At 51.7% G+C, this 19,179-nt stretch overlaps 1 protein-coding gene across 3 annotated transcripts in view; it reads left to right on the plus strand.

Annotated features, from left to right (window-relative positions):
• Positions 1-5,377: 5,377 nt before the first annotated feature.
• The window catches only part of ACOT11 (acyl-CoA thioesterase 11), a 53,096-nt gene continuing 39,294 nt past the window's right edge, over positions 5,378-19,179 (plus strand). Inside the window, exon 1 of one of the 3 annotated variants that reach the window (XM_053214104.1) lies at positions 5,378-5,699. Coding sequence is in view for 1 of the 3 variants with exons in the window: in XM_053214101.1 (XP_053070076.1) it covers positions 11,684-11,716 (33 nt within the window). In the remaining 2 variants the exon portion in view is untranslated. Of the gene's footprint in view, positions 5,700-11,540; positions 11,717-18,165; positions 18,256-19,179 lie in introns of those variants that run through there. The other 2 variants (XM_053214101.1, XM_053214105.1) reach the window with 2 other exon arrangements.

A 19,179-nucleotide genomic window follows, 5' to 3' on the forward strand; every position in this document is an offset into this window, starting at 1 on the left:
ATACCGGCAACATTCTTATTGAAATAGAAAATTTTATTTATTTATTTTTAAGTTAATTTATTTATTTTTGAAAGAGAGAGAGATAGAGGTTGTGAACAGGGGAGGGGCAGAGAGAGAGGAAGAGAGAAGATCCCAAGCAGGCTCTGCACTATCAGTGCAGGACCTGACTTGGGGCTCAAACTCAGAAACCATGAGATCGTGTCCTGATCCGAAATCAAGAGTTGGACGCTCAACTGACTGAGCCACACAGGTGCCCCAACTTTTTATTTACTTTTAACTAATCTCTACCTTCAATGTGAGGCTCAAACTCATGACCCCCTGAGATCAAGAATCGCATGCTCCAACCAACTGAGTCAGCCAGCAGCCTCTGAAATTTTAAAGTACATTTATATTAGTATGAATATATGAAATACTTAGTAATAAATTTGACAGAAGATGTGTAAGACTTGTAGCTGAAAACTACAAAATATCGCAGAGAGAAATTAATGAAAACCTAAATAGATGGAGACATATACCATGTTCATGGATCAAAAGACTCAATATTATTAATGTCAATTCTTTCCAAATTGATGGATATGACACCATCCCTATCAAAATCTGGGCAAGCTTTACTTTACTTTATTTTTAGAAATGGACAAGCAGATTTCAAAATTTAAATGCAAATGCAAAGGACTCAGAATAGCCAAACTATTTTGAAAACGAACAAATCAGTAGGACTTATGTGATTTGGTTACAAGACTTCTATGTGAGAGTAGTTGGGAAAATGTGGTATTCATCTAAAGACAGACATGCAGATCAACAGAACAAAGTAGAGAGTACAAAGATAGGCCTCCACACATATAGTCAATTGACTTGACAAAGGTGCTAAGGCAATTCAGTGGGTAGAATTATAATCTTTTTAACAAATGGTGCCGGGGGGCGCCTGGGTGGCTCAGTCGGTTGAGCGTCTGACTTCAGCTCAGGTCATGATCTCGCGGTCCATGAGTTTGAGCCCCACATCGGGCTCTGTGCTGACAGCTCGGAGCCTGGAGCCTGCTTTGGATTCTGTGTCTACCTCTCTCTGCCCCTCCGCCATTCATTCTCTTTGTCTCTCTCTCTCTGTCAAAAATAAATAAACTTAAAAAAAAAATGGTGCTGGAACAACTGGATAGACACATGTCGGAAAAAAAAAAAAAAAGAACCTCTATCTTTACCTCAGACCAAATATGAAAATTAACTTGGAATAGATCATAGTCGAAATGTAAAAGCTTGGGGCACCTGAGTGGCTCAGTCTGTTAATTGTCCAATTCTTGATTTTAGTTCAGGTCATGATTTCATTGTTGGTTCTTGGGTTGAAGCCCGGAGTCAGACTCCATGCTGATAGTACAGAGACTGCTTGTGATTCTCTTTCTCTCCCTCTCTCTCTGCCCCTCCACTGCTCGTTCTTTCTGTGTCTCAAAATAAATAAACTACAAAAAAAAATTTTTTTTTAATGTAAAAGCTAAAACCATAAAACGTCTAGGAGAAAGCATAAAAGAAAATGCTAGTGACTTTGGAGTTGGCTATTTTTTTTTTTTTTTAAAGGGAGAGAGAGGCAGGGGGAAGGGACAGAGAGGGAGAGAATCTTAAGCAGGCTGATGCAGGAGTTGACCTCATGACTGTGAGATCATGACCTGAGGCGGAATCAAGAGTGGATGCTTAACCGACTGAGCCACCCAGGCAACTCTTGGCAAAGATTTCTTAAGTAGATCACAAAAAGTCTACGGTATAAAGTAAAAGAATTGATGAATTAGACTTCATCATAATTAAAAATCTTTGTTCTTCAAGAGACTTTACAAAAATGAAAAGATGAGTCCCAGATTTGGAGAAAATATCTGCAAAACATATATGCAATGGAGGACTCGTGTCTACCTATGTATAAACTTATATTAAAAAAATTTTTAAATTGTAGGGCACCTGGCTGGCTCAGTCGATGGAGCATGTGACTCTTGATCTCAGAATGTCATGAGTTTGAGCCCCATGTTGCGGGTAGAGTTCACTAAATAAAAAAAAGAAAAAGAAAAAAATTTAATTGTGGTAAAATATACATAACATAAAATTTACCATCTTAACTAATTTTAGATGTACAGTTAAGTAGTGTTAAGTATATCCATATTGCTATTCAACCAATCTCCAGAACTTTTTTTTTCTTGCCAAACTGAGACTACATCCATTAAACAACTACTCATTTCCTTCTGCCCCAGGCCCTAGCAACTGCCATTCTTTTTTTTTCTTAATTTTTTTTTAATGTTTATTTATTTTTGAGAGAGAGAGAGAGAGAATGAGGGGGGGGGAAGGCAGAGAGAGAGGGAGACACAGAACCTGAAGCAGGCTCTGGGCTCTGTCAGCACAGAGTCCAACGTGGGGCTCGAACCCATGAACCCTGAGATCATGACCTGAGCCGAAGTTGGATGCTTAACCGACTGAACCACCCAGGTGCCCCTGGCAACTGCCATTCTGCTTTGTTTCTATTGATTACTCTTGTTATCTCACATAGTGGACTCATACAGTATTTGCCTTTTCGTGATTGACTTATTACACTTAGCATAATGCCTCAAGGTTCATCTATGTTCTAGCATGTGTCAGAATTTCCTTCCTTTTTAAGGCTGAATGTATTCCATTGTATGTGTGTACCACATTTTGCTTATTCATTCATCGGTCGATGGACATTTGGGTTGTTCCTACCTTTTGCCTATTGTGAACAGTGCTCCCGTGAACATAGGTTGTACAAATATATCTTGGAGAGCCTGTTTTGAATTCCTTTGGGTATTAAAGAACTATTACAATTCAATAATAAGACAATCAACCCAATTTTTTTTTAATGGGGAAAGATTTGAATAGACATTTTACCAAGGAAGATACCCAGATCAGTAAGTCAGTATACAAAAAGACGCTTAACAACATTAACGGACAGGAAAATATAAATGGAGCCCACCATGATGAAGCACTGTGAATCCACGGAAATGATTAAGGTTAAACTCGCTGACCAAGTGCTGTGAGCATGAGGAGGAGTTGGGACTCTCGCATGCCACTCGTGGGAATGTGGAATGATACCACCATTGTGGAAAAACATTGGCAGCTTAAAAAATGTTAAACGTACACCCATCATATGACTTGACCACGCCTAGGTATTCCACTCCTAGGTATTTACCTAAGAGAAATGACAGCATATGTCCACACATGGATTTGAATATGAATGCTCATACTAGCTTTATTTGTATAACAGCCAGCAAATAGAAACAATCCAAAGTCTGTCAATAAGTGAATGAATAACCAAATTGCGCTATAACCATAAAATGGCATTCTACTCAGCAATAAAAAGGGACAAATTATTGGTGTATGCAACATACATATGAATTGCAAAATAATTATGCTGAGTGAATGAGGCCAGACAAAAAAAGAATGCATACTGTATGATTCCATTTATATAGCCTTCTAGAAATGCAGCCTAATCAAGAGTGACAGAGGCAGATTATTGTTTGCCTGGGATGTGGGGGAGGGGGCAGTGTGGGGCAGAAGGGAGGGATTACAAAGGGCTATAGGAAGTTTTGGTGGTGACAATATGTTCATTACCTCTGTTGTGATGCTTTCGTGGATATATATGTGTATATATATATATATATATGTATACATAATATGTATGTCAAAACTTGTCAAATTATACCCTTTAAATATGTGCAGTTTATTGTATGTAATGATATCTCAATCAAGCTATAAGGCAAAAAGAAATAAATTCAAGTAGACCCATAAAGAGAAATAGTATGTAGCCATGAAAATTATGGAAAGATATTTATGATAATTGTTGAGAGAGAAAAAAAGCAGATTACAAAACAGTATGTCCAATATGGTCACTTTAAATTTTTATTATTTTTATTTATTTAAAAAATTTTAAAAATGTTTGTTTATATTTGAGAGAGAGAGAGAGAGACAGTGCTTAAGCAGGGGAGGGGCAGAGAGAGACAGAGACAGAATCTGAAGCAGGATCCAGGCTCTGAGCTGTCAGCACAGAGCCTGATGCAGGGCTTGAACCCACAAACCATGAGATCATGACCTGAGCCGAAGTCGGACGCTCAACCGACTGAGCCACCCAGGTGCCCCTGGCCCCCCTTTTTTTTTTTTTTTTTTTGGGTAACCTGAATATCTATGGCATTCACCATTTGATTATAAAGAGTGTCACATTAAAATCAAACCATGGTTTATGCCAGCCCAGATCCATCCTGCCAGTGTGGGAATTCTCCTTCCCTGTAAAGTCCCCTGTCCTTTATGTTTCTGGGTGTCCCCACATGTGTCTCAGTGCACTCAAAAAGCGATCTCAGATGTTATTTGCTGTTGCTGACACCAGCCGAGCTGAGTCTCCTGCATTAATGTTGCTAGCGGAGCCAGAGATAGGCCCATGTCACTTGTCCGTGTGACCATGTCGCACGTGCCAAGCCCCATGCGTGGGTTGCCCAGCAATCCAGCCATGCGACTCTTGCACCCTTAGGGGGCTCTGAGAACATGGCCAAAGCAAAGTAATTGAGAAAATGCCCCATCTTGTGTCATGGTCAGAGGTCCCCACAGGAGAGCTGCGTGGGCCCCAGGGGTGGCAGAATGATAGCTCTCTTTGTTGCACACTGTTCTTTTCTCCAGGGAGGGGCAGCGACGGGAGGAGTTCAAGTACCAGCCTCTGTGAGGTGTCCGCCATGATTGACTCTCCACCCCTCCCATCCTGGCGTGGAAGCCACTTCCATTGCCAGACTCCTCCTCCCAAGATCTGGTGTCTTTCAGGAAGCACCACCATCCTCTGTCAGGTCCTGATGAGCGCGTATCGCAAACGTGAAAACCAATGGAGACTTTTCCAGGCAGCAACTTATGCCCATGACCATATCATATATTTCATGTCACATCATATTACACTCTATAACATAACATATGCAGATGCACTCGGAGAGGGGGGAGGGGGGTGTCCACCTCCCCGGTTGGCAGGTCCACATTTTTCAGCTCTAGTCTGGTTGGAAGCACATGCCTTAAAATACTATGATTCTCTCTGAGCGGAGCGATCATGGATGGCGTTCATTTTCTTTGTTCTTTTCTGAACTGTCCATTTAGATTTTTTTCTATCAATACTCATTAGGGCAAAACAGTGTGACTGGCTCAGAGAAGCTGGGTCCCAGCACCCAGCTCAGTGTTTGGCACATAGTAGGTGCTCAGTAAAGGTGTGACCGAACAGCAGGTATTACGTTTCTGGACTCTGAGGGGCTGACTTAGCAAGAACAGGCAGCGGCTTTTGCGCCCTGGCGCCTGTCCTGCTCCACGTGGACACTGCCAGGTCCGGCGCCCACGTTTCCGCTTCTGCCCCGCGCCTGGCGGGGCGGGGTGTCTGGCGCCGGCTCAGTGCCCTGGCCCTCTGCGATGGCTGCTGCCGCTGCAGCCCGGGGCCGCCCCACCCGTACCGGGGAGGGGAGGGGACCAGAGTCGTCGGGAACTCGCCCAGGCGCCCCCGCCCGCCCCGCCGGTCTTTTACCCGCTGCTTCCTGTGCCTCCCGCAGCCTCTCCTAGCCTCCCCCATCAGGCTCCGCTTTGGGACCTCGCATGCCCGGTTCTGAGCCTCTCCCCGCGGAGCTGCTTCCCCCGAAGTTCCCAGCAGGCTCCTCCCGCCTCCGCCCTGCAAGCAGTTGGGTCTAGAGGGTCCCACCACTTGGGTAAGACCCCCCCCCCCCGCGCCCCTCCCCTGCCTCCTGCTCCTGCCTGGGAAAGACTGCACTCCCTAGGATCCCCCTGCTGCTGGCTGCTCCTCAGCCCCAGCACACTCTCTAGGCAGATCTGCCTCTACCCCAGGACTGGGCTCCAGACAAGCCTTTTGGTGCCTGATACACTCTTGCTTGGGCAGGCTGAGGCATGAAGAAGCGTCCTGGGATTTGAGCTGAGCTGGGCGGGCCTCTCACCAGGATGGGGGAGGCTGGCCCTGGGAAGGGCCTGTGGACTCACACTCCAGAGGGTGCAGCCGATGCTGACTCACTTAGATCTGGGGTGGGTGGGGGAGCCCTAGCCCTTGTTGTGAGTAACCTCCGCACAAGGGTCCAGTGTGAGGCTGGCTGGGCCCAGGAGTTCGTTCTGGCCCCAGCAGATGGAGGTGCTGAGAGTGGGGCAGGAAGGGCATGTTTGAGCCCACTGGTCAGGATGGAGTTTAGGATTGGCTGGACAGGTTCAGGACTCTGTTCCTGCATCCCTAATCTGGCCTCCATGGCTTGTTGGCAACCCCCCTCCCCGCCCCCCTCCCGCCCATCTCTACCACCTGTGTCTTCTCTCCTCTGCACTGTTGACTGGCTTCCCACTGCTTTCTTTGCCCAGTTTCTCCACAGAGGGCTGTAGTTCTGAAGGGCCCTGGCCTTGGAGGAATGTTGATGTCACCTCTACTTCCTGTATCACCGCCTCCTTGCTTTGTTCCTTCCTCCTGTCCCCCTTCTGTTTATCTCAAAACTTCCTTTATTCTGCCATGCCAAGCCGAAGGGGCCCCCAGAAGGAACTGGAGTCTTTAGACTGGAGAATAGGAGAGAATGACATTCCTGCACTCATCCATTCTTTCATCCATCCATTCATTCATTCATTCATTTGATCATTCATGTACACGTGTGTTTATTCCCATTCATTCACTCACACATTCCCTTGTTCTTTCACATTCAATTATTCCTTCATTCTTGGGACACTTATACTGAGCATCTACTATGTTCGAGGCCCTGAGTGTTTGGTGGGGGCAGGATACTCTGATGAATCAACTCCATCCCTGATGTCAGCCATTCAAGGTCAAGAAGGAGAAATTAGCACAAATCAGCCCAACTTAAGAGAAAAAGCAGTATGAGAGATAAAGCGCTGTGAAGTGTGTGCGTGTGTGTTTGTGTGTGTGGAGAGGGTACTGAGAAGGAGGATGGAATTTTCACTTAGGAGGAGCTCAGAAGACTTCCTGGAGGTGGTGCCATCTGAGCCAGGCTTGATGGGGCCCAGGGTTGGGATGTAGAGCTATCAGAGGGCATCAGGGAACAGCAGGAACAAAGGAAACCCCAGGTGTGTGAGGGGACAGTTGGGAGCTCTTTTCATGGCTTGAGACTATTAGAAGAAATAAGTCTGGATGGGGAGGCCAGGGCCCGGTAGAGGACAGGACATGTGCTCCCATCTCTCTGCCCTCTGTCAGGCCAGGAGAGCAGCCGTGTTCTGGGTGACCAAGAGCCATGATCATGGGGTACTAGCAAGATCCTTGTGGCTATTAGAGTTCTTTGATTGTTCAGCAGTCTTAGACGGAGTGAGCCCTTCAATCTTGGATGTAGGTAAGTGGAGCCTGGGGTAGTAGATGTGTGTTTGGAGCAGGAGAGAGCTCTAGGTTCTAGCCCATGGAGGGGTTCAGCTAGGGCAGTTCTGAAAGTGGGAGTTGGAGTGGATGATGTCAGAGGTCCCCAGAGAGTCTGTGGTCCTATCTGGAAAGGCAGAAGAGGGAATTCCTGGGAGTTTGTTTATGTATTCATTCATTCATTCCCTCCTTTGACCCTATACCACTTCCTGACTGACTTCCTCCCTCCCCCCTTCCTTCCTTCCTTCCTTCCTTCCTTCCTTCCTTCCTTCCTTCCTTCCTCCTTCCTTCTTTCCTTCCTTCCTTCCTTCCTTCCTTCCTTCCTTCCTCCCTCCCTCCCTCCCTCCCTCCCTCCCTCCCTCCCTCCTTCCTTCTTCCTTCCTTCCTTCCTTCCTTCCTTCCTTCCTTCCTTCCTTCCTTCCTTCCTTCTTCCTTCCTTCCTTCCTTCCTTCCTATCAGTACTAAACTCTTGTTCTGGACAGACCTTGTGCTGAGGACTCAGGTGACTCAGATCAACTCCCTGTTCGTGTGAGTTCCCAGTCTCATGGGAGAGACAGACCCGTGCCAGAAAGTGACAACCCAGTAACACTGTGGCATATAAATGGAGGTGACTCCACTGTGTTTTGTCACCGAGTGGGGTGGTACAGCTGAAGAATTAATGTAGACATTTGTCTTCTAGCCAGGAAGGCCCCATCTGTGGGGCCAGATGAAGGATGTCACGTGGGAAAAGAAGTGTTTGTGGCAGAAAATACTCAGGGTTCCTGGGGCTTGAAAAGCAGGCTTTCCCTAGACATGGGAGTCCCCAGAGGCACACTGAAGGACCATGCCTTTGGGCCATGGGCACCGCAAGCTCATTCCACACCAGAAATGAGCCTGCAAGATTTGAGAACCTCTAGAGAAGTCCTTGGTCAGCATAAGCTGTAGGCGGTTGTGTGGAGTGGTGGTTACACTTGTGGGCTCTAGACTTAGATCAGAGTTCAGATCCTTAGGCTACTCTTATCAAGTGCATGCCTTGGGACAAATGACGCTTTGCCTCCGGTTTTCCTCTGTAGGAGAATGATAATCATAGTACCTTCCTCCTAGGATGAGTCCTGAAGGTGGTAACCTCTATGACGTGCTTGCCCAGGGTGTGTGAGGAGAGCTATGATGATGGCAGTGATGATAAGAGTGATGTACAGTCAAGAGCTGTCCCATAATCTCTGGGTCTCATCCACCCCAGCTGGAAAATGGGAGGGCTGGCCCAGCTCACTGGCTCTCAAAGTATGGTCCCTGGATCAGTAGCGTCAGTATCACTTGGGATGTTACTAGAAATGCAAATTCGGGGCGTCTGGGTGGCTCAGTTGGTCAAGCATCTGACTTCGGCTCAGGTCATGATCTCACTGTTCGTGAGTTCGAGCCCTGTGTCAGGCTCTGTGCTGACAGTGTGGAGCCTGGACCCTCTTCCAGTTCTGTGTCTCCCTCTCTCTGCCCCTCCCCTGCTTGTTCTCTCTCTCTCTCTCAAAAATAAACATTAAGCACAATAATAAAATAAAGAAATGCAAATTCTTGGGCTCTCCTGGAGCTTTACAGGAGATGTAGCCCAGCAATCTGAATTTTATTTAAAAAATTTTTTTTAATGTTTATTTATTTTAGAGAGAGAGAGTGCGCACTAGCGAATGAGCAGGGGAGGGGCAGAGAGAGAGGGAGACACAGAATCCGAAGCAGGCTCCAGGGTCTGAGCTGTCAGCACAGAGCCTGACGTGGGGCTTGAACTCACTGACCATGAGATCACGACCTGAGCCCAAGTTGGACGCTTAACCAACTGAGCCACCCGGGCGCTCCGCAGTCGGAATTTTAAAAAGCCCTTCACATGATTCTGCTGCAGGCTGAAGTTTGGGGACCACCGACCTCACTATCACTTAAGACCTCTTCTGTATCCACTTTTCCAGGACTGTGATTCATCTAGGCACGTGGCATGTTTCCTATGTTTAGGGCCCTGGTCTGGGGGCTGATGGGAGAGGGCACAGAGATGAGTAAGATATGGTGTCAGCCCTGAGGGGGCTCCCGAGTGAGTTGGGAAGGGGAGGCAGATCCCTATGGAAATATTCATTGAAGTAATGGACCCGACAGAACTGCCAGAGAGACACAAGTCAGTTCCATAATAAAGAGCAGAGAGGAGAGAGACCTTTCTCTTTCTCTGCAGAGAGCTCTGGTTCTCTGTTGCTTGTTCCTGACAGTATACTGATTCAACCTTGCTGAAGTGCCTCTCGTAAGTCTTACTGAAGTCTCTTGTATTTTGTGCCTTGCTGTGGGGTGGGGTGGTCAGGGGTCAGGGGTGGTGATTCTAGACAACTTCTCGCAGACTTTGGGTAGCTCACTTTTCATCCCCGGCTTCAGTGTATCCCTCTGTAAGGTGGGGAGACCAGACTGAGTCCAGTGAGTCTGGGACATTATGGACTGCTGGGGAGGGGGGAGGCTGGGGATCAGAACCTCTCCGGGTTTCCATTCCCTCATCTGCACAGCGGGGCCCTGAATTGCCCTGGCCACCTGCCTGGATCCAGTGAGATGAGCTTTCCCTTCTCTGGGCTGTTTTTCTTACCAGTCGAGGGAGGTCTCATGATTCCTATCCTGTTCACTTCACGTGGCTTTTAGCATGTGGAACATGTTCTTCATTCTCAGAGCTTCTTGAAGCCCCAGCCCTGTTGCCTGGCATTCAAGGTCCTCCTCGACAGATTCCCAGCTTTTTTTTTTTTTTTTTCCCCTGCAAGATGAGAATCCTTACTGCCTATTACTGCATCCTGTTCTGTTCCTGTTAGGCCTTCTATCTCATCCCTCTTCTCAGCCTATCCAAACCCATTCAGTCTTCAGGCCAGAGAGCACCACCTCCTCCAGGAAGCCTCCTAGATTGCCCCAGCCCTCCGTGCCCTCCTTGGACCATCTTGCTGTCTTTTAAGGTGTGACTTTAATTTCTCACTTGGTGACACTGGACTGCTGGGTCTGTTATTTCAGGGGAAGCCTTGAGCTCACAGGGGTGGACATTAAAGCCCTTGACTCCTAGAGCAGGGAGGCCCAGAGACAGGAGGGAACTTGTTGGCAGTCACACGGCACATTAGTGAGAGAACCAGGCCCAGAACCCAGGTGTCTTAGGCCCGGGGGCGGGAGCAGGGGGGGCGGTGGAGATATCATTAAGTGTGTGGGGAATGAGCTAGAGGCAGTGAAGGGCAGAGGCCTCAGATCCGGCTGACCTGCGTTCCAACGTGGCTTTGTACTCAATAGCCGTGCCACCTGGGGCGTGTCACCTACCCTCCCCAAGGGACCTTCCGGTGGGGTTGGAATGAGGACCGGCACCAGGCCTGGCGCACAGTCGGTGCTTGGTTATTGTGAGGTGCTCATTATTACTCCCGATCCATCCGTCCACCCCAGCTCCTCTGCCTGGCTCTCGCGTATACCTTCTTCTCTTAACCACCGAGGACTTTATTTTATGGCCCCGTCGTGAAAAGTCCAATGTCAGCGTCAAGGCCTCCTCGTTAAGCCTCTTGCAGAAGTGAGAGGGAGAAGGGAAAATCTGGGTGGTCTGTAAGTTGGCAGTGGCTACGGAGGGCCCCGGGGCGGGTGCCCAGGGGGGCTGAAGCCTGTGAAGCTAATGAGGTGAGATTTAGCAGATGCCACTTTAAGAAAAGTCACATTGCTCATTGTAAGCAAACGAGGGGGTGTGCCCTGTCCCTGGCCAGTAGCTGCACTGGGCTGCACTTGGGGGCAGCACTCCCAAGGGTGAAGAGTCCTAGCAGGTGGGGCTGGTGTCTCTCTGGGAGGCTGCTGGCAGTTCCCTGGCTTCCTGCCACCTTCCAGCCTGACCCTTGTGGGCAGATGGAAACCTGTGACCATTTGGCCAGGCTAACTGGCTGGGGACGGGAAGGTGGGAACTCCGGCCCCCTAGGAAGGACCCTGGAGCCGAGAGACCCCCTGAGAAGGATGTCAGGGGCTGGAAGTGGGCTGGAAGCGACCAAGTCTGGCTGTGGCTGGAAGCGAAGTGCAAGTCCGGCTAGGTGCCCAGTGGGCGGGCACAGGGCCCCCTGACATGGCTGGGGCCCAGTTGGCAGCCTGTCTCCTTCCTCTCCACCAGGCGGGCACAGGAGCCTTGGGAGGGGGTGCTCTGGGAGGAGGGGGGCAGAGGGCAGTGTGAGGACGGGGGCAGGACTCGATGATAACAGCTGGGCTCAGGAGGGGCGGGAGCTCCGGAGGAGGAGCAGGAGGAGAGGCCGACAGGCTTCATTTGGAGCCAGAGCCTGGCTGTTGCTCAGGTTACCAGTGTCTCTCTCAGAGGGTGCGACCAACGGTGTGACCAGCTGGTGGGGTCTCGCCGCAATGATCCAGAATGTCGGAAATCACCTGCGAAGGGTATGGAGGGCGGTGGGCTGGGGGCTGATCGGAGGCAAAGGAGAGGGGGCTGGAGGTTGCGGGGGTGGGGGTGGTCCCGAGAGAAGATCGAAGTTTCCAGTTTAAGTCAGAAGTTCTATGGCTTCTCTCTCATTTTCCACGGACCACTTTCCAGCTCTCTTTGAAGGAGGAATGGCAGAACTCCTGGGCTGGTTTATTAGAAGCAACAATCCCCAAACCAGCCCCAGGGGCCGTTAGCTCCCCCCGAGGGCTGGCTGTGTCTGCGCTGGACGCTGTCTGCGTCTGGAATTCTATTCTGGGGGTGTGGGTTTCTCCCAGCGGAGTCCTGTGCATGTGTCTGCTGCACATCTGAGCTCCGTGGCTGTGTGTCGTGCTGGAGTTCAGGGCTCGAAGGCCTTGACTCTGAGAGATGTTACAGGGCTGGGGAGGGGGTGTGTGAGTGGGCGAGGGTGTGGCAGGACCAAGCCCGGGATTCTCAGGGACAATAACCTCTTTCAGAGAGCAAGCTTAGGACCAGGCGTGGGCTGTTGGAAAGGCGTTCTGCAAGGTGTCCTGGCAAGACCACGTTTCCCTGGAATGTCTTAACGAGGACTTTGGAGCTGAGATTAGATACTGAGGCATGGGACAGACCCAAGTGTTCATCATCACCGCCTGGCGGGATCCTTTGATCTGGTGAAATGACTGGCAGGGGTTGTGCTGAGCATAGAGTGGGTATCCTCTGAGGATGTTTTCAGGAATGCCTTTTGTGAAAGGGGCAGGGGTGAATACATCTCTTGCTATCCCCTCCCTCCGTCTGCATGACGGCCGCTCACCTCAGACCTCGGCACCCTCACCCCCCAGGACGCCTTCTCCCTGCTTCCCCGGTTCCACAGCCGGCCCCTCCAACCGCCCTCCCCTGGAGGGATGCTTCTAACAGGGACACGTGATTATTCCCCACCTGCTCCGCCGGCTGCCTTCAGTACAACGTTCACATTCCTTACCTGCTACCAAAGGATCTTGGTACTCTGCTTCTGCTGCCTCTCCCCCCTCATCCTTCCTTCCCCACCCCTGTGCATTCAGCGTGGTGGCCATACTGAACTGCTTGCCACTGCCTCAGTTGACCACGTTTGTTCTCCTCTCTGTGCTGTGGTCCGTACTGTGCTTTTTGCTCGGGTGGCCCCCAGCTTCTTTCTGCCCCCTGGAAGATTCCTTCTGGGCCCTCAGATCTCAGCTTAGATGCTGTCTCCTCTAGAAAGCCTTCCTAGATTTCTCAGGGCACAGGGAGCCTTTGTGTTAGTGCCCGTCTCTCCCACCAGCCAGTGAGTTCCATGAGGCTGCTCTTGGTGTGCCCGGCGGAGGGCTGAGCACGGTCAGGGTCCCGGACAGTGCCTAACGAATGAATGGGCACAGGCAGCTTCTCAGTGAGGCCAGGGGTGGGATCTGAGAAGCAAGGTCCCATCTCCTGAGCACGGGGCAGAGAGCGTTTTCCAGGCGAGGCTATGTCTTGGGCGCTGCATGACTTTTTTCCCATTGATCCCCATCAGTAACTGGGGAGAAGGCAGTGGAGAAGGGATGTATCATCATCACCGTTTTACAGAGATAACAGTATCATAGTAGCAAATCTGTACATAGTGCTGGCCACACCTGGGCACGATACCAAATGCTTTGTATATATTAATTCATTCCGTTTTCTGCGAGGTAGGTACAGGTATCATCCCCATATCCCAGATGAGGAAACTGAGGCTCAGAGGGGTTGAGGACTTGCCCAGGCTCGGGATCACACTGGCAGGAGGTGGCAGAGCTGGGATTTGAACTCAGGCAATCTGGCTCCAGAATCTGAGCTCTTAGGGAGCCCGAGGCTCAGCCCAGCAAAAGCCCAGAGTGAGATTCCAGCCCACACATTCCGAGTCTGAGCCCAGGCAGCCTTTTGCTTCCCCAATACTCTCCTGCCTGCTCTCCTGAGCCGGGGAGTGGAGGTAAGTATGGGGGTGGAATTGGGCTCAGGAGGTGGCATGGGGGACCTTGTGCCGGCTGAGCACACTCAAGCCTTGATTGCCACCCGTGGACCATCTCCTGCACGCAGATCTGTTTTTTCCTGAATTCTCTTAGTTCCCTGGGAAATATAGGACGGTTTGGGATGATTTTCTGGGTTGTTACCAAAGCTGTTTTTAATGAAAAGCAAGCAAATCAAAAAACCCACTGGGGACAAAGAAAGCCAGGTTGACTGGGAACAGAAGGGAGGCCTCAGATAACCCGTAAGCTTTGCCTCACAGGCTTTGGGGGCCCTTGTCAGTATCCTGTGACACTACAGACACGGGCGTTTTGGAGTTAGGTGGTTCTGGCTCTTACCTGCCACTGGGTACCCAGCGAGCTCTCGAAACGCGTGGATGAATGAATGAATGAGGCGGTGAGTCTGCTGCCCAGCTTGGGGAGCAGGGTGTGAGGGAGGAACGCTGGTGCCGGGAAGGTCCTCCTGTCCTGTCTCAGTCCTTGCCTCTCTGAGTGGAGACCCTCTCCTTCCTCATCCGAGGTGTCAGACTGTACTGGGGACTGAGTCCCGCGCTCCTGGTCTGGCAGGGATCCGCTGGAGCCCTAGTGGGAAACTGGGAACCTCTGCTCAGCCTGCGTTCTAGCCTGGTCAAGGTCACCTCCCGGGAGCTTTATTTACTCTGGGGAAGGTGATGGGGCTGTTTATCCCAGCTCCCCTGAGGAGCCCTGCACCCTGGTAGTGTTGCCAACAGGGTGGTGGCAGATCAGAAAGAGCCACGGGTATCTGCGCACATGCTCGTGTGTCCACCAACCTACACGCTGCTCCCAAGCCCTGGCAGTGATCCCACTGCTTCACCTTGAACCTGAGGACAGCTGGAGGTTCTCTTCCCCGGCCCAGCCAGCCCCCCAGCCTCACTGAGGGTCTAGTTCAGGGTATGAGGAGGTTTTAGGCACAATGCTTGGCCACCCCTGGATTAGAATCCTTTCTTCACCCCATGGCTCCCCATCTCTGGTTGTTCTCTGAGGTTCCCAGCCTTGACATCCTGGGGTTCAGGGCTTTGGTGAAGGGCTTGTGTACCATCTTGAGGTTGGTCCTGACAGTGAAAGGCAGGGGCCTGTCTGCCTGGAGGACCCCGCTGCGTGGTGAAGAGGGGAGACCCGCAGGAATAAAATGACATGACTATTGTATGGTATGAGGGCAGAAGCTACTGAACGGATGAGTGACTATGAAAGCTCAGAAGGGCGCTGTTGTGCCCGGAAGGCTTCCTGGAAGAAGAGGCAAGACTCAGACACTTAGTCTGAGCCTGTTCAGGAGCCCCACGCGAGCCCTGGTCTCAGCCACGGACAGACACCCTTAGCGGTTGGAGTCTGGAGGGCTCTTCTTCATCCTTCAACGCCCAGCTCAGCCATCGTTTCCCCTTCCAGTCTGCATCCTGCCTGCTCCCAGAATTAACGGCGTCTCCTCAGGATACTGTGCTGATTGCAGTTGTTGCCTCCACAGGGATTAGCACGTGGCAGGTACTGAGTACTCTGTGATGAACCCAGGCTGCTGTGTGGAGACACAGTGAGAAAGTGTCGAGTCGTCTGCCTGGGGTTACACGGCTCTTAAGTGGCACTGCTGAGATTAAGCCCAGATTGTTGGAGAACTGGGAGCTGGGCAAGAATAACGAGAGAGGTTCAGGGGAGGGCTCTCTGAGCTGGCGACAACGAGGCAGAAACCTAGCAGTTGAGATGACGGCCAGGGGAAGAGCTGGAAGAGCATTCCGGGCAGAGGGAACAGCATTCAGCTAGTTGCAGGCTCCGTGGTGTGAGGGGGCTCAGCGCATCTGAGCTACTGAGTGGAGGCCGGTGTGGCTTGGACAGGAGTGAGCGTGGAAGGGACTGAGGTAAGGGTGTGATGTGCTGCAGGCTGGGGGTCCGGCCCTTATAGGCAGGGTTTGGGGTTTGGAGTGCTGGCAGTCGTATCGTCCTGCCCGCTAGCCTGTGTGGTCCTTGGGGACGTGCTGGTCCCAGACTTAGCGCCAAGGTACATAGTCCCTGCACACTGTGCTCAGAGAAGCTCAGAGACCTAGGGAAACACATCATCATGGCTCCTCTCTGTCTGGCCAGCGCCATGAAGGTCCTAGCCACCTTCCCATCCACACCCTGACCGCCCACAATAGGAAGGTGGCGATAGGCCCGGCACGCTGGTACAGACAAGGCGCGGAGAAGGGAGATGTTGTACCTGGGCTCGTACGGCTGGCGCGAGACTTGGCATCCCTACCTGCCAGGCCGAGACACCCCTCTTCCAGCCCCTCTCCTGGCCAGGGCGACATCTGGAAACTCTGTGCGTCCAGAAAGTGGCCTCACTGTCACACTCAGACCCACCCCATCACAGCCGAGCTTCACGCACTGGCAAATGCAGATTTGGGGCTGATCACCTGCCCCCACCTCACACACACCAGGGTCTGGGGACCTGTGTCTGGTCCAGGCCGGGCCAAGTATCACCAGCATGTCTGGACAGCTGCTCACGAGTCTGGAGAGCTCACTTTAGGGACACTGACTGTCTTCACCCTGTAGGCCTTCACTTCCTCATCCGTGAACCAGGTCTGTTCCTGTCGATCTGGCTAGATCGTTGGCAAGATTAAAGAGTTGGGAGGAGTGCGGAGCTTGGCACACAACTGGCCGTGGTAAACGTTGGTCCTTCTCTTTTCATCTCTACTGGACTTCAGTTCCCTTAGTGTTTCAAAGCCAGGGTCAGTTGGCTGGATGAGGTGGTACAAACTAACTCATTGTTGGGTACCTGCCACGTGTCAGACACAGTTAGCTCTGCTGGGCTAGTGGTATTCGTCTGGTGTGACATATAAGAAGACCAAGGCTCTAGCCCTGAGCCACTCGGAGCTAGTTAGAGAATTCAAAGTCTTGTCTGAGCCCAAGTTACAGCTGGGCAGGGGCCCGGGTGCCATGGCTGTTCTCCTTGTCCTGGGCCGACCTGGCCGAGCGGAGAAACTGACACCTCTGCCTCGTGCCTGCCCTGTCCTGTGTCTCCAGGGACAGATGGTGCTGTCGGCTGGGTGCTCTGCCAGCTCCCCTGGCCGCAGACCTGCGAGCTCCTGCCATTCTCCAGGACCAGGCTCCTTGTGTGCGGGAGGTGGCATCAGGGCAGTGATGGAAAGGACCAGAGCCTGGCACTTTGGGGACACTGGGATGAGTCAGACTGGACCTGTCCTTAGGTGCCCGCAGGCCGATGGGGAGACAGAGGGAGGGACACACCACTGATGACAGCAGAGTGTGGCCAGGCTGTGACAGAGGGAAGCCCAGAGGTGGCCCTTTACCAGCCGAGGGGGGCAGGGCAGGCTCCCTGGGGGAAGTGATGGGTTAGCATGGCCTTGGGGGCCTTTTCAGGTCAGGAAGCCCGGTCCAGGCAGAGGCATCCGTGCGTGAGATGTGGGAAAGAACTTGTTCCATTAGCAATGGTGAGAGAATTTGGCAGTGAGCCCTTGAGGAGTCCCTCTCTGGCCCCCTTGCCCATGTGATACGTATATCCTGCCTGGGGGCTCCTTCAGTAATAATAATTTGCCCTCAGCACATCAGACATTAATTAATTAATGTCAGTAGACATGAAGCATGAAGCATCTCTTCTGGAGAGGTGGCTTTGGTGGTAAAAAAAAGCAAAAGCCCAGCTCCAGCACCGAGGGCAGAGTGCCCTTAGGCAAGTCCTTCAGACAGCCTGGGTCTCGGTTTCCTTTCTTATACAAGAGGGATAATCGTCCCTCACAGAGTTTTGGCGAGGGTTACACGGTGGTATGGATACAAAGCCATTGTATAATGTATATAAAGGCCTAGAACATGGCAGGTACTCAAAAAATTATCGTTGGGGAGGGTGGGGGAGAAGGGGAGATGTTGGTCAAAAGGTCCACACTTAGTTATAGCAAGAGTAAGTTCTGGAGACCTCGTGCAGCGGCACGGGGACTACCGTTAACCATGTATCACAGACTTGAAATCTGCTGAGAGAGTAAATCTCAAGCGTCCTTATCTGCAAGGGTGACTGTGAGGTGACATGTGTTAGCTTGATTGTGGTCCTCGTTTCACGGTGTGTACGTGTATCACAGCATCACGTTGTGGGATCTAAATATATACAATTTGTATTTGTCCATCACTGGGACACCAGGGAGCCATGGGACCTGGCCCCGAGTTCAAGGGGTCTCTTATCTTCTCCTGGGTGCACCCACTTCATAGACTGGGAAGCGCCGTGCATGCCTTGTCCTGTCTGGCTGTTCAGAAGCCCAGCGGGTCGGCCGCTGGCCGCAGCAGCTTCTCTGCTGTGGCCCCGAGAGGCCCATCCCTCCGGATGGGCTGCGCGCTGCCCGGGGTGGGGGTGGGGGGAGCAGTGGTGACGCTGAACCCTGGGCCTCTCCACTCCTTTTGGTGACCTCTAGAACAGGCTGCGATCTGCCCCCGGGGTGTGGCCCTGCCAGGTGTGGCCCATTCCCAAGCCCAGGAAGTAGTCAGAGGTCAGGAAGGGAGCGGCCCTTAGGCCTTCCTAAAGCAGCCTCAGGCTTCCAGCACTCTCCAGGGCTGAGCTGAACCAGGTGGGTCTCCATTTCCGTTTGGTCCCTTAGGGAGGGTATGGAGAGACCCAGCTCCTGTCCTTCTCTGGGGATACTACCCGCTGTGAAATGTGGGTGGGTGGGGGCGGGGACAGATAAGTGGTCTGGAGTCCCAAGACTCTGGCTGGCTCTGGGCTAGAGGCTAGCGGCTACTTCTTTCTTAGCGTTCATTTCCACGTCTGTAACTTGGGACTGTGGGGTGGTCGTGGTCCCGGTCACTTGAGGCTGCTTTGTGCCAAGCAGGTTAGCACCATGCTGGCCTTGACACAGAGGAGCCGAGTTTTAAGATTGAGGCTTTGGGGGCGGTGGGGGACGTGGGGGAGGGGGGCTGGAGAGAGGAAGGGGCCCAAAGACTAAGTGAGTTTGGGGAAAAGAAAGGGGCAAGCCCAGCATTGCTCCCAGCACCCCCACTCTGCACCCCAGGGCCTCCTGGGACTCTGAGTTTACCTGATCCCCACCCATCTTGCTTAAGACTAAGAGAAGGTGTGTTTCATTGTGCAAACTGATTCTCAGCAAGGCAAACAGGAGGCTGAGAGGGACTTCTGAGCCCGCTACGCCCTCTGGATGGGCCACTGTGAGGGTGATGATGGTGGTTGGGGTGCTGAGGTCCCTACAGCTCAGGGAGACGGACTGGTCAGAGACCACCCCACCTTCAGCTCTTTCTCATATCACCCAAAAGGCAAACCATGGAATATCTCCAAAGTGCCAGGCTTTGTCTCGGAAGTCCCACGGGCTGTGTGACGTAATCTGCCTCCAGGGCTGGCCATGCCCCCTGCGGCACCCCTGCTGGGCTCTGGAGTCACAAGAACCCAAACCCCTCTCCCCTCTGCCTTTAAAAATTTTTTAAATGAAATGAAATTACGTTTATTTAAGATATTAACGTTTGGTGTCTTAAATGTTTGTTTA

This window comes from Acinonyx jubatus, chromosome C1 (genome assembly GCF_027475565.1).
Source record: "Acinonyx jubatus isolate Ajub_Pintada_27869175 chromosome C1, VMU_Ajub_asm_v1.0, whole genome shotgun sequence".
Lineage (NCBI taxonomy): Eukaryota > Metazoa > Chordata > Mammalia > Carnivora > Felidae > Acinonyx > Acinonyx jubatus.